The sequence below is a fragment of the Bolinopsis microptera genome, chromosome 9, assembly GCF_026151205.1.
Source record: "Bolinopsis microptera isolate Bmic1 chromosome 9, MBARI_Bmic_1.0, whole genome shotgun sequence".
NCBI classification, from domain to species: Eukaryota; Metazoa; Ctenophora; class Tentaculata; order Lobata; family Bolinopsidae; genus Bolinopsis; species Bolinopsis microptera.
In genome coordinates this window covers 10,537,050-10,559,381 of record NC_087080.1, presented here as the reverse complement: position 1 = coordinate 10,559,381, position 22,332 = coordinate 10,537,050, and the positions used below count along the sequence as shown (strand labels likewise).

Below are 22,332 nucleotides of genomic sequence, written 5' to 3'. Positions count from 1 at the left end.
TGATTCAGTTCCTGTACAATACTGTTGATATTTTTTATTGCGGGCTTATTTTAAATGACTGATTGTTTCAGGTGTAGAAGCTAAGGGTAGCGAAGTGCTGGCAAACACACAAGCTACAATATCTTGTGTAGTAAGTGGTTTGAGTAAGCAGCTGGAGGCGGTAACATGGAACAAACCTAGTTCGGGTGGTGTTATAACTGACGGTACTGACAGCTATGCTATTGTCCTTGGAACTTACGATCCTGGCACCAACATTCAAACTACAATTCTGACCGTACCTGCTGCTGAAAACAAGGCTGATGCTGTTTTCACCTGTGTCATTACATCTGACGAGCATGCAAAAACATCAGAAGAGACTCCTGTCAACTCGAACGTTTTCAGTGAGTAATCTTGATACATTTTGAGAACCACAATGTGTATAACGAGGTCTTATTCGAATTTTGCAGCAGTAATCTTTCTTAATTTAGGCTATTTTAGTTACAACTACATGTAATGATACTTTAACATACCAAATGTTTTGTGAGTTTGAAAGAATCAAATTATTTCAGCCGTCGATCCGGAGACTCCTAAAAAAGCCACCATCGCTGTGGCTCAGACATTGACTTGTGATATCGGAGATGTGGCTGCAGATGTCGCTGTGTCGTGGAAGGGTCATGATGGGGTTGCTATAACAAGTGGTACTGGAGGGTACACCATCGCACAGGGAACAGCTGACTCTGCTGGTGACGGAATTCAGAAATCAACTCTGACCATTGATGTTGCCACTCTTACAAGTGTAGCTGGAGCTGCAAATCCCGCGACATACAAATGTGCTGCGGTATCTGCAGTCTATCCGGATTCAGCAACATCTACTTTCAAAGACATTGTTGTCGACTTCCTTACTTTCGGTAAGTTTCTTAGGACTTGGTGGGTATTTATAACTGCCCATAAATGATGCTCTGCTGTTTTAACTTTATATCTAAGATAACTTGTTACATCCTACTGTTAAAACAAAATTAAACTCATCATAGGATCCAGTGAAATTAGTTGAGAAAGTTCAATGATTCAGTTCCTGTACAATACTGTTGATATTTTTTATTGCGGGCTTATTTTAAATGACTGATTGTTTCAGGTGTAGAAGCTAAGGGTAGCGAAGTGCTGGCAAACACACAAGCTACAATATCTTGTGTAGTAAGTGGTTTGAGTAAGCAGCTGGAGGCGGTAACATGGAACAAACCTAGTTCGGGTGGTGTTATAACTGACGGTACTGACAGCTATGCTATTGTCCTTGGAACTTACGATCCTGGCACCAACATTCAAACTACAATTCTGACCGTACCTGCTGCTGAAAACAAGGCTGATGCTGTTTTCACCTGTGTCATTACATCTGACGAGCATGCAAAAACATCAGAAGAGACTCCTGTCAACTCGAACGTTTTCAGTGAGTAATCTTGATACATTTTGAGAACCACAATGTGTATAACGAGGTCTTATTCGAATTTTGCAGCAGTAATCTTTCTTAATTTAGGCTATTTTAGTTACAACTACATGTAATGATACTTTAACATACCAAATGTTTTGTGAGTTTGAAAGAATCAAATTATTTCAGCCGTCGATCCGGAGACTCCTAAAAAAGCCACCATCGCTGTGGCTCAGACATTGACTTGTGATATCGGAGATGTGGCTGCAGATGTCGCTGTGTCGTGGAAGGGTCATGATGGGGTTGCTATAACAAGTGGTACTGGAGGGTACACCATCGCACAGGGAACAGCTGACTCTGCTGGTGACGGAATTCAGAAATCAACTCTGACCATTGATGTTGCCACTCTTACAAGTGTAGCTGGAGCTGCAAATCCCGCGACATACAAATGTGCTGCGGTATCTGCAGTCTATCCGGATTCAGCAACATCTACTTTCAAAGACATTGTTGTCGACTTCCTTACTTTCGGTAAGTTTCTTAGGACTTGGTGGGTATTTATAACTGCCCATAAATGATGCTCTGCTGTTTTAACTTTATATCTAAGATAACTTGTTACATCCTACTGTTAAAACAAAATTAAACTCATCATAGGATCCAGTGAAATTAGTTGAGAAAGTTCAATGATTCAGTTCCTGTACAATACTGTTGATATTTTTTATTGCGGGCTTATTTTAAATGACTGATTGTTTCAGGTGTAGAAGCTAAGGGTAGCGAAGTGCTGGCAAACACACAAGCTACAATATCTTGTGTAGTAAGTGGTTTGAGTAAGCAGCTGGAGGCGGTAACATGGAACAAACCTAGTTCGGGTGGTGTTATAACTGACGGTACTGACAGCTATGCTATTGTCCTTGGAACTTACGATCCTGGCACCAACATTCAAACTACAATTCTGACCGTACCTGCTGCTGAAAACAAGGCTGATGCTGTTTTCACCTGTGTCATTACATCTGACGAGCATGCAAAAACATCAGAAGAGACTCCTGTCAACTCGAACGTTTTCAGTGAGTAATCTTGATACATTTTGAGAACCACAATGTGTATAACGAGGTCTTATTCGAATTTTGCAGCAGTAATCTTTCTTAATTTAGGCTATTTTAGTTACAACTACATGTAATGATACTTTAACATACCAAATGTTTTGTGAGTTTGAAAGAATCAAATTATTTCAGCCGTCGATCCGGAGACTCCTAAAAAAGCCACCATCGCTGTGGCTCAGACATTGACTTGTGATATCGGAGATGTGGCTGCAGATGTCGCTGTGTCGTGGAAGGGTCATGATGGGGTTGCTATAACAAGTGGTACTGGAGGGTACACCATCGCACAGGGAACAGCTGACTCTGCTGGTGACGGAATTCAGAAATCAACTCTGACCATTGATGTTGCCACTCTTACAAGTGTAGCTGGAGCTGCAAATCCCGCGACATACAAATGTGCTGCGGTATCTGCAGTCTATCCGGATTCAGCAACATCTACTTTCAAAGACATTGTTGTCGACTTCCTTACTTTCGGTAAGTTTCTTAGGACTTGGTGGGTATTTATAACTGCCCATAAATGATGCTCTGCTGTTTTAACTTTATATCTAAGATAACTTGTTACATCCTACTGTTAAAACAAAATTAAACTCATCATAGGATCCAGTGAAATTAGTTGAGAAAGTTCAATGATTCAGTTCCTGTACAATACTGTTGATATTTTTTATTGCGGGCTTATTTTAAATGACTGATTGTTTCAGGTGTAGAAGCTAAGGGTAGCGAAGTGCTGGCAAACACACAAGCTACAATATCTTGTGTAGTAAGTGGTTTGAGTAAGCAGCTGGAGGCGGTAACATGGAACAAACCTAGTTCGGGTGGTGTTATAACTGACGGTACTGACAGCTATGCTATTGTCCTTGGAACTTACGATCCTGGCACCAACATTCAAACTACAATTCTGACCGTACCTGCTGCTGAAAACAAGGCTGATGCTGTTTTCACCTGTGTCATTACATCTGACGAGCATGCAAAAACATCAGAAGAGACTCCTGTCAACTCGAACGTTTTCAGTGAGTAATCTTGATACATTTTGAGAACCACAATGTGTATAACGAGGTCTTATTCGAATTTTGCAGCAGTAATCTTTCTTAATTTAGGCTATTTTAGTTACAACTACATGTAATGATACTTTAACATACCAAATGTTTTGTGAGTTTGAAAGAATCAAATTATTTCAGCCGTCGATCCGGAGACTCCTAAAAAAGCCACCATCGCTGTGGCTCAGACATTGACTTGTGATATCGGAGATGTGGCTGCAGATGTCGCTGTGTCGTGGAAGGGTCATGATGGGGTTGCTATAACAAGTGGTACTGGAGGGTACACCATCGCACAGGGAACAGCTGACTCTGCTGGTGACGGAATTCAGAAATCAACTCTGACCATTGATGTTGCCACTCTTACAAGTGTAGCTGGAGCTGCAAATCCCGCGACATACAAATGTGCTGCGGTATCTGCAGTCTATCCGGATTCAGCAACATCTACTTTCAAAGACATTGTTGTCGACTTCCTTACTTTCGGTAAGTTTCTTAGGACTTGATGGGTATTTATAACTGCCCATAAATGATGCTCTGCTGTTTTAACTTTATATCTAAGATAACTTGTTAACTCATCATAGGATCCAGTGAAATTAGTTGAGAAAGTTCAATGATTCAGTTCCTGTACAATACTGTTGATATTTTTTATTGCGGGCTTATTTTAAATGACTGATTGTTTCAGGTGTAGAAGCTAAGGGTAGCGAAGTGCTGGCAAACACACAAGCTACAATATCTTGTGTAGTAAGTGGTTTGAGTAAGCAGCTGGAGGCGGTAACATGGAACAAACCTAGTTCGGGTGGTGTTATAACTGACGGTACTGACAGCTATGCTATTGTCCTTGGAACTTACGATCCTGGCACCAACATTCAAACTACAATTCTGACCGTACCTGCTGCTGAAAACAAGGCTGATGCTGTTTTCACCTGTGTCATTACATCTGACGAGCATGCAAAAACATCAGAAGAGACTCCTGTCAACTCGAACGTTTTCAGTGAGTAATCTTGATACATTTTGAGAACCACAATGTGTATAACGAGGTCTTATTCGAATTTTGCAGCAGTAATCTTTCTTAATTTAGGCTATTTTAGTTACAACTACATGTAATGATACTTTAACATACCAAATGTTTTGTGAGTTTGAAAGAATCAAATTATTTCAGCCGTCGATCCGGAGACTCCTAAAAAAGCCACCATCGCTGTGGCTCAGACATTGACTTGTGATATCGGAGATGTGGCTGCAGATGTCGCTGTGTCGTGGAAGGGTCATGATGGGGTTGCTATAACAAGTGGTACTGGAGGGTACACCATCGCACAGGGAACAGCTGACTCTGCTGGTGACGGAATTCAGAAATCAACTCTGACCATTGATGTTGCCACTCTTACAAGTGTAGCTGGAGCTGCAAATCCCGCGACATACAAATGTGCTGCGGTATCTGCAGTCTATCCGGATTCAGCAACATCTACTTTCAAAGACATTGTTGTCGACTTCCTTACTTTCGGTAAGTTTCTTAGGACTTGGTGGGTATTTATAACTGCCCATAAATGATGCTCTGCTGTTTTAACTTTATATCTAAGATAACTTGTTACATCCTACTGTTAAAACAAAATTAAACTCATCATAGGATCCAGTGAAATTAGTTGAGAAAGTTCAATGATTCAGTTCCTGTACAATACTGTTGATATTTTTTATTGCGGGCTTATTTTAAATGACTGATTGTTTCAGGTGTAGAAGCTAAGGGTAGCGAAGTGCTGGCAAACACACAAGCTACAATATCTTGTGTAGTAAGTGGTTTGAGTAAGCAGCTGGAGGCGGTAACATGGAACAAACCTAGTTCGGGTGGTGTTATAACTGACGGTACTGACAGCTATGCTATTGTCCTTGGAACTTACGATCCTGGCACCAACATTCAAACTACAATTCTGACCGTACCTGCTGCTGAAAACAAGGCTGATGCTGTTTTCACCTGTGTCATTACATCTGACGAGCATGCAAAAACATCAGAAGAGACTCCTGTCAACTCGAACGTTTTCAGTGAGTAATCTTGATACATTTTGAGAACCACAATGTGTATAACGAGGTCTTATTCGAATTTTGCAGCAGTAATCTTTCTTAATTTAGGCTATTTTAGTTACAACTACATGTAATGATACTTTAACATACCAAATGTTTTGTGAGTTTGAAAGAATCAAATTATTTCAGCCGTCGATCCGGAGACTCCTAAAAAAGCCACCATCGCTGTGGCTCAGACATTGACTTGTGATATCGGAGATGTGGCTGCAGATGTCGCTGTGTCGTGGAAGGGTCATGATGGGGTTGCTATAACAAGTGGTACTGGAGGGTACACCATCGCACAGGGAACAGCTGACTCTGCTGGTGACGGAATTCAGAAATCAACTCTGACCATTGATGTTGCCACTCTTACAAGTGTAGCTGGAGCTGCAAATCCCGCGACATACAAATGTGCTGCGGTATCTGCAGTCTATCCGGATTCAGCAACATCTACTTTCAAAGACATTGTTGTCGACTTCCTTACTTTCGGTAAGTTTCTTAGGACTTGGTGGGTATTTATAACTGCCCATAAATGATGCTCTGCTGTTTTAACTTTATATCTAAGATAACTTGTTACATCCTACTGTTAAAACAAAATTAAACTCATCATAGGATCCAGTGAAATTAGTTGAGAAAGTTCAATGATTCAGTTCCTGTACAATACTGTTGATATTTTTTATTGCGGGCTTATTTTAAATGACTGATTGTTTCAGGTGTAGAAGCTAAGGGTAGCGAAGTGCTGGCAAACACACAAGCTACAATATCTTGTGTAGTAAGTGGTTTGAGTAAGCAGCTGGAGGCGGTAACATGGAACAAACCTAGTTCGGGTGGTGTTATAACTGACGGTACTGACAGCTATGCTATTGTCCTTGGAACTTACGATCCTGGCACCAACATTCAAACTACAATTCTGACCGTACCTGCTGCTGAAAACAAGGCTGATGCTGTTTTCACCTGTGTCATTACATCTGACGAGCATGCAAAAACATCAGAAGAGACTCCTGTCAACTCGAACGTTTTCAGTGAGTAATCTTGATACATTTTGAGAACCACAATGTGTATAACGAGGTCTTATTCGAATTTTGCAGCAGTAATCTTTCTTAATTTAGGCTATTTTAGTTACAACTACATGTAATGATACTTTAACATACCAAATGTTTTGTGAGTTTGAAAGAATCAAATTATTTCAGCCGTCGATCCGGAGACTCCTAAAAAAGCCACCATCGCTGTGGCTCAGACATTGACTTGTGATATCGGAGATGTGGCTGCAGATGTCGCTGTGTCGTGGAAGGGTCATGATGGGGTTGCTATAACAAGTGGTACTGGAGGGTACACCATCGCACAGGGAACAGCTGACTCTGCTGGTGACGGAATTCAGAAATCAACTCTGACCATTGATGTTGCCACTCTTACAAGTGTAGCTGGAGCTGCAAATCCCGCGACATACAAATGTGCTGCGGTATCTGCAGTCTATCCGGATTCAGCAACATCTACTTTCAAAGACATTGTTGTCGACTTCCTTACTTTCGGTAAGTTTCTTAGGACTTGGTGGGTATTTATAACTGCCCATAAATGATGCTCTGCTGTTTTAACTTTATATCTAAGATAACTTGTTACATCCTACTGTTAAAACAAAATTAAACTCATCATAGGATCCAGTGAAATTAGTTGAGAAAGTTCAATGATTCAGTTCCTGTACAATACTGTTGATATTTTTTATTGCGGGCTTATTTTAAATGACTGATTGTTTCAGGTGTAGAAGCTAAGGGTAGCGAAGTGCTGGCAAACACACAAGCTACAATATCTTGTGTAGTAAGTGGTTTGAGTAAGCAGCTGGAGGCGGTAACATGGAACAAACCTAGTTCGGGTGGTGTTATAACTGACGGTACTGACAGCTATGCTATTGTCCTTGGAACTTACGATCCTGGCACCAACATTCAAACTACAATTCTGACCGTACCTGCTGCTGAAAACAAGGCTGATGCTGTTTTCACCTGTGTCATTACATCTGACGAGCATGCAAAAACATCAGAAGAGACTCCTGTCGACGTAAACGTGTTCAGTAAGTACTATTGTAGATGTTTTATTTTTATGGTAAATAATTATACCCAGTGCAATTTGAAATCAATTTAAGAAAACTTATCGTAGAAATTATTATCTATCACATAGCATATCATTAAAATGACTTTGTTCTTTTATATTTGATTTGAGCGTCACTCGTTAATCATGTTTTAATTTCAGTACTTTCTGCTCTGGATGACTTTTACTATAGTCCTGAAAAGGTGGAGTTGACAGTGAATGGACGTTATGAACCACAGATAGTATGGATTGTCGGAGGGCAGACATATAGCGCGGGTAGTAATCCTAACCTAACCCCCAGTGTCACTACAGCGTGGTCCGGCACTGAGAAGGTGTTTAACCTCGCCTTTGTCATGGCTGCCTTCCCAGCAACTATGGCACCGTTTGTTGTCAGTGGAACTATATCTTTGGGAGACGCATCTGCCACCACTTTCCCTGTTGGACCGTTTACAATATACAAGAGAGGTAATAATTGATTTATTTATCAGTTAACTTATCAGAAAGATTGTTTGTTAAATAGTAGATTTGACTTTTTGGATTAAATGTGATAAACTGAGTTATAATTTTTATAAAAATGTAACATTCATAGAACGAATGAGCAGTAGGCATAATTTTTATGGGGCAATACTAACTCGTTTCTTATTTGATTTATATGCTAATTTATTCTACATTAACCATCTTATTCGCAGAATTCAGTTCAAGTTTGCCTGCTTCGGCGACAGTAGTTGATAGTGATTTCCCAAGAGAGTTTAATTGCGCAGCACAGGGAGAGGATAAATCTCTGTTCAGTATTTCTTGGCAGATCGGTTAGTTCCCATGACCATAGTAACCATAGTTACCAATAGTTTCCATCGGATACTGTATCTTCGGAAATTGTCTGCTTGATTGGTTACCCTATTGTGGGATCGTTAAAAATTGCATACCTACTCAATGTTTTGTGTAATGTTTTCACTTCAACAGGAGAAACTGCAATAAACGACGACTTCAAACTTGCCACTGTTGAAGACACATCAGAAAGTTCTTCTACTACAGAAAAGAAGAGCAAGTTGACAATTCCCGCTAATAACCAGATCTTTAATAACGAGCTCAAATGCGTGGCCACCTGGACCGGGGAAGACGCCGCAGAAATTGACACGAAAACTGACATAAACGCTATTGGAGCGTCAATGGCCGCTGATACGTTCAGTTCAGGTTCCACGGGTGACGGAGAACTGGTGTGCTTGGTTTGGGGAGACTCATCTCCATATACTGTGTCCTGGAAAGATGAAAACAATGAAGCTATCAATAACGTAGCAGATAAGGTATTTATCATCTTGAACCTTGACATGTGCTGTGATAAAGTATGTTCCAATTGGTTCCATCTGTTGATATGATAAACTAGTTTAGTGTATCTACTATCTTTATTATATAACAACCAATATTTTAATTTAGTGTAATAATGCGCAAATACTCAGATAGTCATCGGCTCAACAACAGAGGGCGCCGTGTACACAAACACACTTACCATCAAAGCCATGACATTCGGTGACGAGGGTGCATACACCTGTTCCGTTGTCTTTAATGAAGGGGATGTGCCTAAGGACCTCGTGACCCAGCTCACCAAGTTATGTGAGTTAACGTTGACTTTTAGTACGATTATACTACTGCTGATGTTCATTATATCCGTTAAGCCAATGATGCAATTTAATTAAATTTGATAGGTTTTGAACTTGATATGATGGAGTGGTTGATTAATGATTTAACATTGATTGATTATTTGATTAATTATAATAAATTTCTACAGCTGCCTCATTTGTGCCATCCTCACCGTACTTTGTTCACGACAACTCCGTGGTATTCTCTTGTGTCTACAATGGTTTGGAAGATCCCTCTAAAGTTGAATGGTTTAAGGTAAGATTTCTGACTAATTTTTATTACTATTTAGTCCCTTCACAGTGACCATTAACATGGAATGATAAATAGTTTTCTAGTTTAGAAAAGTTTCACACCACAATATAAAACATTCCACTGCAGGGGTCAACAGACGCAGCTGGAGATATCATCGCTGATGGAGGGAAATACGGAATTGTAACTGGAGCATTTGACACTGCATCTCGGTCCAAGACTAGTGTGATCACTTTCAAAAACGTGGCTGTAACTGACAGTGGAGACTACACTTGTAAATGGGACACCACCTCATTTGATCCCCAGTCTACAATGACTGTCGCTATAAGATGTAAGTCAGGATAGTGGTATAATTATGTGGTATAATTAATATTTATGAGTAATAATTATGTGGTATAATCATGTAACATTTTAATCGCCTTGTTGAACTTAGCCTAGTAATCTCAAAACTGAACAGAATTTTAGTTTTGAGATGACTTTTCATTAAAATTGATGCTTTTTTATGTTAACAAGTTTCAAATTTCAGCGCTGACAACACCCACTGCCACCACATACAGCACAGACGGGACAATAACAGTAGAATGTGACTACGAGGGCACGACAAGCGGCACAATGGAATGGTTCTACGGGGACCAAAAGCTCGTTGATAATGCTGAAGATGACATTACGATTAATGACGGCTCACTAGCGGCCAATGCCCAGAAGTATATCCTGACAATAGCCAATGTGAACCCGGAGGATAATTCTGGAGAGTACAAATGTTCACTGTCCTTCAGTGACACCGACAACCTGGAGACATCAACCGAGGTTGTGGTGAGGAAAGCCACCGTCATAGACACCAAAGGAGTTGAAGAATCCACCATCGTGGTGTCTGATGGGGAGCTGTCCGCTAGGTGCATGTTTGAGGGAGACAAAGTTCCAGCCAGTGTAAAATGGTTCAAGGAAGCAGAGGAGGTTGTGTTTGATTCCATCACAAAACTGCAGAACACCAACACTAAGCAGCTAGACAACAGCATCAAGTATTTCAGTAACATAACATTGAAAGACTTCGAGTTTGTTGACCAGGGTAGCTACAAGTGCCTTTTCGAGTTCGACGATGTAAACAACGTGGAGGCTTCCGTGAGTGTGGTTTCTGCTGCCGTAACAAACGATGAATGTGTTTTCGTGGACTTCATGACAGAAACCAGCAAAACACTCTCCTGCAGCTACGCTGGAGTAGACACAGTAACTGCAGTGTCCTTCACCATGCCTGACAACTCAGTGGTGGCAGGACAGCTGGGAGTTTACGCGCCAGGAGCTGACGCTAATACACCTGGCAGCCAGATTGGCAGCTACGCAGTTACCGGTATTACTGATGCTTCAAGTGGATCCTACACGTGCACCTTCACGCTGAACGATGGTAGCACCTTGTCAGCCATACAGAGACTCACAGCAAGAAGTAAGATACAACTTTTATTTTATTCCAGTTTCATTTGTCATGATTTATTGGACTAGAGGGGATTTCCAATTCTCAATAAATGTTTTGGTTCGAACTCGAGTTCGAAAAGCCTTCCTCAGAAACGTACCATATTTTGTTTTACTGATACCGCACAAGTTGCTAAATCTCACTATTTTTTTCAGAGGCCGTCATTGAAAGTTCTCAAGGACTTACTCCAAATCTGATCGTCAGATCCTCAATTACACTCACGTGTACTGTTGCGTCTGGTGCTAAGAGCATCGAGTGGTAAGTAGAGGCACAGAGGACCAAATTTCAGACATCCTCGCGATTTAGACACCAACACGCGAGGCTCGTGTGTTGGTGTCTAATTGGTAATTACTGTTTCATCAACAACACAAAATACATTTTCTTTAAAGCGTGGCATTTATATTGAAAATAAAATTTTCTAGGTTCAAGGATAATATCGTACTTGTGGAAGACACAGACTACGAAAAGGTAAAGGTCGAGGCAAGCGGATCCGACGATTTAGTCTCAAAGATTGAATTTGACATTGAAGATGACGCTGCTGGAAGCTACAAGTGCCGAGGAACACAGTACGACGACTTCTGCGCCACCCAAAACCAGTTTGAGTCAGGAGACGTGGTATTGACGATAATCGCCGCTGTACCAATAGTAGAGCCGCAAGACGCTACAGCCTACGGTGGTGGTAGTCACGAGTTCTCCTGCAAATTCCCCAATCCTTTCAGTGGACAGACCTACGAGATCGTCTGGTCCTACAAGGGAGTTGGTGAATCGTCTGCTAAGGTACATCTATCAACTTTTTATTCCTACTCCGATTTACTTTTCAAACTGCTGGTATTAATGTTCATAACAGACTTACAGAATTCCCTGAACATGCTGAAATGCACCCCATTGAATCTATACTACAATTTGGCGATAGATAAATCATAATATTGATAAAAGGGCGAAACATAATTGTTTTCCTTTTTCTGCACTTTTAACACATACACACCTTTACAGCCTATGATTGGAAACGGTGACGTATACAAGGATGGCGAACGTGTTATTGACGGAGCCATCGCTAAGGATGATGCCACAGTCGGCGAGATTTCTACTACCCTCAATGTCGCAAATGTAAGTATTCTTCAATTGAAGTAAAAAAAGACATATCATAATTAAACATGTGAAGAGTGATAACATTTACTTTCGTTACTTCAGTGATCGATTACAATTGTTGTAAATTCGTTTCATCAACTCTCTATTAGTATTATATTTCTTGTTTTATCAGATAAACGTTGACGCCGCGGGAGAGTACCTCTGTACAATAAAGTGGGGAACGATCTTCATCAAATCGTCCGCAGCCACTCTGACAGTCAGGACCATCTCGGAACCACCTCAAGTAACAAATGTTGCCGAGGGTGGTGAGGCTCAGCTCACCTGTAAGACCACTGGAGACTCTGCTGGAACAATCACATTCCACAAAGCAACAGACGATACGGTGGTAGGATCTGTTGTTCCAACACAGGCAGATAACGCCGGAGTTATCACAACAACTGGAGTTCTGACCATCAGCAATGCTCAGGCAGCTGAGAGTATTGAGTACTACTGCAAGGCATCTTGGGACGCCAATGAGGTGAAATCTGCCAACGTCTACCTATCTGTCCTTGGGATCACAGAGATCTCTTCAGCTGCGTGGGGAGTGGTTACAAAGTCTACACAATTCGTTTGTAAATCAGATGCGCTGCTCAAGAAGAATGCTGCTGGAGATGCATACTTAGAGAGTGTAGATATGACAAAGGTGCAAGCTACTGCTGCAATAACCTGGGAGTACTACGACACTTCTAGTTCAACATGGAAAGCCTCTACAGAGGACAACCGGTAAGTCACAATAACTTTAACATCTTGTCTGTTATCAGGGGCTTGTCGAGAAATATGACTCATTAGTATAGATGAGTTATAAATAGGTTGCTCCAACTTGAGGGCCAAGAACACATCTGGCAACAACTGTGCACAAAAAACACACGTCACAAGTTCGAACAATGTCACTAATTCCAATTTTGCTTCAGGTTCAAAGTTGAGGGCTCATTGGTAGCAAACAATGGAATAAGGGTTTCACCCCTCTTCCTCCGCGGGTTGAAGTCCGACGAAGACGGCCTCAAAGTAAGATGCAACATCGCTTACCAAACTGATGCTGCAAACAACTTCTTCGGAGCAACTGTTACGTCTGGTGACATGATGCTCAAGATCTCCAGCATCACCTCATTTGTCTCTTCTAAACTCGACCCTGTCAAGGGAGATACCATCATTCTGACCTGTATCGCTACCGGAGAAAAAGCACCTTCCTTCAAATTCACCACCTCTGGAAAGAAAACATTCGACACCACTTTCTACGAGCTGGTTACAGGTGTACAAGTGTCATCCGATGCGACAACCCACACAGCCACATATACTACTAAAGCTATCGCCCCTAATGTTATTAGGAATGGCCAGAAAATAGCCTGTGAGGTGAGAAATATACGGACTACAAATATGCTAAAAACAAATCCCCCTCTAGAAATATGACGTCTTTCTTTCAGCTTTTTAGTTTCTAAGGCAACTTCAAAAAATTGTGGCTCATGTCTGGTGTCTCTGATTCCGCAAACGACCGGTCAATACCCTTTTTATCTCTAACCATTTATGTTCAGGTCGATTACGGAAGAGCAATGGGCAAAGCAACTGAAGAAATAACCGTCACTACATACTACGATTGTAATAATGCGCCTTTCAAGTCTTTGAATCCAGGTATCAATCAATTTTCTTACGTTTTAAAAAACTCAGGGGGCGAAATCAATCAATATTTAATTCTATTATACTGATTTATAATGTGGTATTTTGAAAACTAATATTTGTTTCGTTTCATTTAAACCTGCATTATCATTTCCCAGCTGACAACGGAGCAAGTGTAGCAGCTACAGATAACGGAGATGGTTCCGTGACTCAGACTATTACCTGTGCTGCAGACACGACTACAGCACGATTTGAACTTATGAGTACGTTTTTATGTCAGCTCCATGTTGTAAACTTATCTAATTGTTTCGATTTGCGACAAAACTTTATCAAGTTTTAATTTTTTTATACCGTTGCTTTCCGCTAACTTCAAATAACCCATGTTTATGTTCTTCTTTAAATATGTTAAATATGTTAAATATGTTGAATATGTTAAATGTGTTAAATATGTTAAATATGTTAAATATGTTAAATATGTTAAATATGTTAAATATGTTAAATATGTTAAATATGTTAAATATGTTAAATATGTTAAATATGTTAAATATGTTAAATATGTTAAATATGTTAAATATGTTAAATATGTTAAATATGTTCTTCTTTTCAGCCACTACCAACTCGGCCGCAAGTATAACTTGTTTGAAGACGACTGGCAAGTACGAACCACAGTTCTTAGGACGGTGCAAGGAGACAAACCCATTCACAGGAGGACAAGGATCACAGATTATGAACTTGGCATCCAGTGGAACCAAGGTAAGTTTTTGAGTGCCAGTTGATGTCGGCTGTGCGCAAACTCTAATCTGGGAATTTGTCATTTTGAGTATTTGATAAAAAACATCTTCATGTCAGAATATTTTACTTAAATGCTAGCTACCTTACGAGACATATTTAAATGGTACGAAAGTCGGTGGTTTTTCGAAAAAAAAAACACTATATTTTCGGACTACCAAAATTTAGGTCACCATGCCATCATTATTTTCCCCAAATTAATTTTCACGTATTTTCCTTAATTATGATTTTATCGATTTACCATCAATTTATCAATATAAGATATAAATTTTATAGTAAGATATAAATATGATTCATCAAACAATCAATGAACTCTAGTATTCGATCATGAATTGCTTCAAAAATCATTTTGGACACGTTCCATTAAAAATAAACAAGCTCTGTCACTACTTTATTGGCCACGACAGTGAAATTTCGGGATTAGTGGAAGATAACAAACACTTTCGGTCTCCTATACCCTCTGGAGGATTATAAGTTAAGTTGAGGCTAACTTTCAAAGGCTCCGGAGAAATTGTTTACAAGATGGAACAGCTGATCAGAGAAGATTATTGTATTTAATTGTCTCAAATATTGGGTTTCATTTTTATAAAATAAGGAGATGAAAAAAATCTCCAAATACCATGATTTAATTTGGGGTACGAAATGTGGCGGTTTTCGGTCAAAATTCCCATATTTTCGTTCCCAAATCATTTAGGTCACCGGAATCATGTCGAACATAAATATGTCTCGTAAGGTATCACGTTTCCCATAGTAACTATTCCACTCATTTAATAAATTTCAGGCGTGCAGTTCTACACATGCAAGTGCTGTGGGACAATTCTCCCCCGCCAACATGAAGCTTAAGTTGAACTCCATGACTGACACCGCTTGTGGATTTAAACACAGGGTTCCCTGTCTTCTAAGTGGCGGTAAGTTTTTTGTACTGACGTTTGTACAATGCACAATAGGTTGCACTGAATTTGTTACTGAAGTTTACATTGAAGTTTGGAATGTGAAAGTTGGACTGTTACAGCAGAGCTGTATTATTCGACAATTGTTACAGAATCGTACACAATTTGTCAAAACGCCATCAAAATGAATAAAAATGTTTTCAGCTTGCACATTGGATACAGAGAAGTCTGGATGTACCTTTGACGACGCTACAGGAAAACTCTCAATGAACTACTTCGTAAACTTCGTCACTCCAGTCTGGAAATTCACCGAGAGAGATGCTCTCGCCAACAAGGATGATCAAACAATTAAGTTCTGGTCATGTTCGGAGACTTATGATGATAAGAGGTTAGAAATTGATCCATGATATCTTTTGGTTTTTTTACCAATATTCGATGAAGTTTTTTGATTCATGTACATTATTATCAAAACTGATTTATTTGCAAAGTTTTTAGCACCAATTTCACGTTTGTTTCTATCACTACAGGAGACGACGTGATGCTGAAAATGATTTCGAGGATTTCGAAAGTATAGAGAAACGCGCAGTTAACGGATCAGATGCTGAAGGTAGTATTAATTTACTAGCAATAATTTACTAACCCTAAATTATCCAAGCTTCATTAGAAATTTATTAACAACTAAGATTTAAATAAATCATGATCTTCACGACAGCTAAATTGGACGTTATGAATAGGAATTTATAAACGTTACGACACGTCCGTGTTACTGAGCACTGAAGTAGTAAATGTTTAACCAATTGATAACTTCAAAAATTAATTGATAACTTCTCGACTGCCCTGGCTAATAATAACTCAATCCCTCAGACTCAAGTACCAGTGATTCGACTCACTTTGTGGCCGCCACTACCGTCGGTGTGTGCACAGTGGTGTTGATGACAGCCTTCCTTACTGTTCTTGTTCTTAGGTAACTTATTTATTCAGATAGTAATAATTTCTGGGTTGTTCTATCAAGTATTTAATTTTAACCACTGTTTTCTGTTCCGATTCAATTTGTAGTTTCGTAAATAGCATAAAAAGGGATTATGAAATATCCCACGGATATTCAGAAATGAGATACATTTTCCTACTCAGTTTTATGATGATTAATTTGAGATAACAAGAAAATAACTGATAACAAACGTTTCAGGATGAAGCAAAAACGATCTGAAGATCTTGAGGCGTTGTAAGCGACTTTGCCAGACTGGCAGACAATTTACAAAGTGTTAAGAATTATAAGGGATAGGACTGAATAGTGATTAACTGAAAATATTGACTTAATTTAAAACCGTAGAAGTAGTACTGTACCGTAAGGAACACATAAAACAATTGTACAAAGACTATAGTATATCGTTTGTTTTGAATTTAATATTTTTAAGAGTTGACCCCATCTAAATTATGCTTGTATGTGTTTTATAAATTGCGGTTACAGTAAGAAGATAATTTATGATTGTCAGATATTATAAACAGCAAATGAGCATTTGATAATGATATGCAATTTTTACGTGGTGTGACATTGTCTTTTACTAAAAGCTACTGGAATTTTTATTAACAATTATGTAATGTTATACATTATGTTTCACACCAATTTCACTGTTTTTCTTCTTCCCAAAAAGCCAAAATCATTATAAGAAGCAAGCTGGAGTTCAAATATTAATATTAATAAAGAAGTGATATGTTTCGTTTTTCACTCTCTTGAGTGTGGGCCGATTATGATTGATTACTGGTGACGAAATGAGAGTCTCGATACCTGATGGATATTGTCTTATAGTGAGTGTAAACTCTCATTTCATCTCCAGTATTCAATCATTCAACTGAAAATGGCACAGAGAATGGGAAAATATTATTTTTCAATTTTCTTCGTGATTTTGACTTCCAGTACCTCAATTTGGTTTCATATCATCAACATTTATTTGACTAATTGATCTCTGGGCAAAAAGACCATCCAATCTGTCAAATTTTTGTTATAATTGAATATGGGACAGTCACAGAAATTGGAAAATATGAATTTTCGTTTTGTTAAGCTTTCTGATGTGAGCTTCATCCGACCGAAATCAAACTTTCAGCACCTCAATCGTGCCATAGGCCATCTATAGTTCACTGACTAATTGGTTTCGGGTGAGAAATTCAGTCAAAACTGTAAAATTTCGGTCCTTGAAAGTTCATCTTCAAAAACTGAAAATGGGACAGAGAATGGGACAATATGATTAGGATTTTTCAATTTTATTCGGAATTTTGACTTCCAGTACCTCTATAATTTGGTTTCAGACCATCATCAATTAACTGAATAATTGGTCTTGGGGCAAAAAGTCCATCCAATCAGTCAAATTTGTGTTAAGAAATTTTCCTATTTGAAAATGGGACAGAAATTAGAAAATATGAATATTCGTTTTGTTAAGCTTTCTGCTGTGAGCTTCCTCCGGCAGAAATTAAATTTCCGGCACCTCTATCGTGTCATATGCTATTTATATTTGACTGACTAAGTGGTTTCGGGTGAGAAATTCAGTCAAAACTGTAAAATTTTGGTCCTGGAAATTTCGTCTTCAAAAACTAAAAATGGGACAAATCATGGGACAATATGATTTTTCAATTTTCGTCGGGAAATTCTGTCAAAACTATAAAATTGTCAGTTTTACCGAAAGGTATAGTTCTACCGAAAACTTTACCTAATTGTAACGGTCTCCTCAATCATTCGAATGGCCAGCCTCTGGTATACATTGTCTCAGTCTGGCTTATTATTGCTAATGTCTGCCACTCTTCCCTATCTCCTGCAGAAATAATCATGTCTGATGTCTGATGTTGGTGATTGAATCCTCCTCAAACACCGCTGATAGTGACAGAACACCTTTACATAACACCTCCACATAACACTCTACAGAACACTATGTATACCACTCTACATAACACCTCCACATAACACCTCTACATAACACTCTACATAACACCTCTACATAACACTCTACATAACACCTCCACATAACACCTCTACATAACACCTCCACATAACACTCTACAGAACACTATGTATACCACTCTACATAACACCTCCACATAACACCTCCACATAACACCTCTACATAACACTCTACATAACACTCTACATAACACTCTACATAACACTATACATAACACTCTACATAACACTCTACATAACACTCTACATAACACCTCTACATAACACCTCTACATAACACCTCTACATAACACTCTACATAACACTCTACATAACACTCTACATAACACCTCTACATAACACCTCTACATAACACTCTACATAACACCTCTACATAACACTCTACATAACACTCTACATAACACCTCTACATAACACTCTACATAACACTCTACATAACACCTCTACATAACACCTCTACATAACACCTCTACATAACACTCTACATAACACTCTACATAACACTCTACATAACACTCTACATAACACCTCTACATAACACCTCTACATAACACTCTACATAACACTATACATACCACTCTACATAACACCTCTACATAACACTCTACATAACACCTCCACATAACCTCTACAGAACTCATCAAAAACCTCTACATAACACACTACATAACACCTCTACATAACACTCTACATACACCCTTACATAACACTCTACTAAACACTTCACATAAAACACCTCTACATAAACTCATACAAACACTATACATAACACCTTAAATAACCTATCATAAACCTACAAACATTTCTCATAATAACCTCTACATAACACTCTACTAAACTCTACATAACACTCTACAAACACCCCTACATAAAACTTACATAACACATAATAACACTAACCCTAAAAAAACCCTAACTACATAACACTTACATAACAATAAATAACACTACTAACACTTACATAACACTCTTAACTAATAACCTCTACATAACACTCTACCTATAACACTCTACATAACACTCTACATAACATTACATAACACCCCTACATAACACTCTACATAACACCTCTACATAACACTCTACATAACACTTACATAACACTCTAACTACATAAACTCTACATTACCACTCATAATAACCTCTACATAACACTCTTCTACAGAACACCTCTTACAACATAACAAACTACATAACACTCTACATAACACCTCTACATAACACCTCTAACTAACACCTCTACATAAACACTCTACATAACACTATACATAACACCTCTACATAACACTCTCTACATAACACTAACATAACACTCTACATAACACTTTAATAACACTTACATAACACTCTACATAACACTTCTACATAACACTCTACATAACACTCTACATTAACTCTACATAACACTAGTATAACACTCTACATAACACTCTACATAACACCTCTACATAACACTCTACATACACCTCTACATAACACCTCTACATAACACCTCTACATAACACGCTACATAACACCTCTACATACACCTCTACATAACACTATACATAACACTCTACATAACCATCCTCCTACATAACACCTCTACATAACACCTCTACATAACACCTCTACATAACACCTCTACATAACACCTCTACATAACACTATGTATAACACCTCTACATAACACTCTACATAATACTCTACATAACACTCTACATAACACCTCTACATAACACTCTACATAACACTCTACATAACACTCTACATAACACCTCTACATAACACCTCTACATAACACCTCTACATAACACTCTATTTAACACCTCTACATAACACTCTATGACTACATAACACTATACATAACACCTCTACATAACACTCTATGACTACATAACACTATGTATAACACTCTACATAACACTCTACATAACACCTCTACATAACACCTCCACATAACACTCTACATAACACCTCTACATAACACCTCTACATAACACTATGTATAACACTCTACATAACACTCTACATAACACCTCTACATAACACTCTATATAACACGGTGCACATGTCTCGCTTCCGTAAAGCAATACTGTTAGTACAGCAGCTTTGTAGATTCTGATCTCTGTTGGCATGTTATGTCAGGATGTTACGGTTGCGTTGTACCAGACACGGGAAAAAGACTCAAAAGTCAAAGAGTTAAAGGCGCCCGCTGCCTTGCCAATCCTATCCCTACTATCCAGATTTTATCCAGGGTTCCATCAGCAGATATGACGGCTCCTGAAATCTTTAGTTCTACCCTGGTACCATTACCATTGCAATTGTTATGTAGCGTAGCCACGTAAGTTAGTGCACCATCACATAGAAATAAGAAATTAGATATTATAAACTAGAAATTAGGAAGATCTTTACAATTCAACACATGTGTCAGATCAAAACTGGGGGTTTAAATGAAAATTATTCAACCAAATTCACTTATTCAGTAAGCATACCAAAAATAATAAAAAAATGATGACATAGAACTTAAGTTAGTTTTCAATTTTCTTAATGTTATAGGTCGCATAGGCGTGCTCAAACTCAGTTTCAGTTTCATACAAGTGACAAGGGCCATCAGAATCTGCGGAGGAAGAGTAGTCATGACTACTGTTATAGTCATGACACTTATCCTTGCTAGAAGCGACCGGAAGTTGAGACAACACTGTTGATTTCAAAATAGAATCAGGATCAACTGAAAGGAAAATTATTATAAGCAGAATCTTACGATCTAACAGTAACATACAGATATTTATGGGGGAGCGATAAGAATTTGAAAACAGTGTAATTAAAATATGCATCTTCATTGAATAAAAGCGATTGTATTATTTTTAGAGTCTGAGTAACATATCAAGAAATAATAATTCGATTTGGATCGACAAAATGTAATAATAGTGATCTTTTATTAGTTTTAAATTATATTATCTAGTATCTACCTTGAACTGGAGCAGTTAGCGATTTTACCCTTTTTCGCCGGATTATGAAAACCACAGTTCCGATAACCACTCCAGCGAAAACAATTGCTGCAATTGTAATTCCGACTTGTGCCACCATGCTCATCACTGAAACTAAAACGAAGCCTTTATAACAAGAAAGGAAATCATAATCTCCAAGTTCTACTTCTAATAAGAATAAAAATATTAGTTACGTAATTTATAACGATCAAATAAAATATGATATCAGATAAATTGGTGAAACGGCGAGGAGAGTCATAATTGTTTTGGCACGTGACATTGGTTTGAGGATCTGATTGATCGTTATTCAGTTATTGCTGGATGATGATTGGCAGATGACTAAAAATATGACTATATAGACTCCCAACCATAATTGATAATCCGAATGTGTAATACAATGTAATGTTAAACTTACAGCATCCATCATTACATGAATAAAGTTCTACGGTTGCGCCAACACAGTAACTGATAAAAGGTTTTGCATTTGTAATTTTAGAAATTTTCTTTCCTGGATAAAAAAGATACAATACGTTCATCACAACATTCAAAAAGATGAAATAAAATAGGACAATTGATTATAGCATATGTTTTGCATGGTAATATTTATAATCGTGCTGGATGTTATAGAGATAAATTGTTCTTAACAAACTTGGTTATCAAGAATGATTTGGAAAGTAGCTTATTACGAGTCAATGAATCAAAAGTTATTCTGACCTGCCACCACACGAAGGAGCAGGATTGTTGCATGATCTTGACTGGGACTTGTTGCCGGTACCAACGGTATAGTCACAGGAACAGCCGCTCCAACCACCCCATTCAGACCAGGTCCCGTTAGTCGTAAAACAGCACTGATCGTCACAACTTCCTGTATTACTCGTCACTCCAACACAGAAACTGTAAATAGATTTCTGGTAAGAAGCGATCATTAACATTAAATGGAAAACCCTCCGTTAATCGTCTTACAGCACTGATCATCACAACTCCCTGACATTGA

General features: G+C 38.6%; 1 protein-coding gene across 1 annotated transcript in view; it reads left to right on the top strand.

Annotated features, from left to right (window-relative positions):
• The window catches only part of LOC134820891 (uncharacterized), a 30,027-nt gene extending 12,984 nt beyond the window's left edge, over window positions 1-17,043 (top strand). The window contains exons 29-63 of the mRNA XM_063831538.1: window positions 72-380; window positions 549-887; window positions 1,112-1,420; window positions 1,589-1,927; window positions 2,152-2,460; window positions 2,629-2,967; window positions 3,192-3,500; window positions 3,669-4,007; window positions 4,207-4,515; window positions 4,684-5,022; window positions 5,247-5,555; window positions 5,724-6,062; window positions 6,287-6,595; window positions 6,764-7,102; window positions 7,327-7,635; window positions 7,815-8,117; window positions 8,342-8,458; window positions 8,613-8,953; window positions 9,107-9,260; window positions 9,436-9,542; window positions 9,666-9,867; window positions 10,063-10,974; window positions 11,157-11,259; window positions 11,424-11,778; window positions 11,995-12,108; window positions 12,263-12,852; window positions 13,041-13,479; window positions 13,659-13,755; window positions 13,899-14,003; window positions 14,348-14,493; window positions 15,311-15,437; window positions 15,624-15,807; window positions 15,947-16,026; window positions 16,284-16,383; window positions 16,606-17,043. Coding sequence (XP_063687608.1) covers window positions 72-380; window positions 549-887; window positions 1,112-1,420; window positions 1,589-1,927; window positions 2,152-2,460; window positions 2,629-2,967; window positions 3,192-3,500; window positions 3,669-4,007; window positions 4,207-4,515; window positions 4,684-5,022; window positions 5,247-5,555; window positions 5,724-6,062; window positions 6,287-6,595; window positions 6,764-7,102; window positions 7,327-7,635; window positions 7,815-8,117; window positions 8,342-8,458; window positions 8,613-8,953; window positions 9,107-9,260; window positions 9,436-9,542; window positions 9,666-9,867; window positions 10,063-10,974; window positions 11,157-11,259; window positions 11,424-11,778; window positions 11,995-12,108; window positions 12,263-12,852; window positions 13,041-13,479; window positions 13,659-13,755; window positions 13,899-14,003; window positions 14,348-14,493; window positions 15,311-15,437; window positions 15,624-15,807; window positions 15,947-16,026; window positions 16,284-16,383; window positions 16,606-16,645 — 9,461 coding nt within the window. The 3' untranslated portion in view covers window positions 16,646-17,043. The remainder of the gene's footprint in view (window positions 1-71; window positions 381-548; window positions 888-1,111; window positions 1,421-1,588; window positions 1,928-2,151; window positions 2,461-2,628; window positions 2,968-3,191; window positions 3,501-3,668; window positions 4,008-4,206; window positions 4,516-4,683; window positions 5,023-5,246; window positions 5,556-5,723; window positions 6,063-6,286; window positions 6,596-6,763; window positions 7,103-7,326; window positions 7,636-7,814; window positions 8,118-8,341; window positions 8,459-8,612; window positions 8,954-9,106; window positions 9,261-9,435; window positions 9,543-9,665; window positions 9,868-10,062; window positions 10,975-11,156; window positions 11,260-11,423; window positions 11,779-11,994; window positions 12,109-12,262; window positions 12,853-13,040; window positions 13,480-13,658; window positions 13,756-13,898; window positions 14,004-14,347; window positions 14,494-15,310; window positions 15,438-15,623; window positions 15,808-15,946; window positions 16,027-16,283; window positions 16,384-16,605) is intronic.
• Window positions 17,044-22,332: the final 5,289 nt, after the last annotated feature.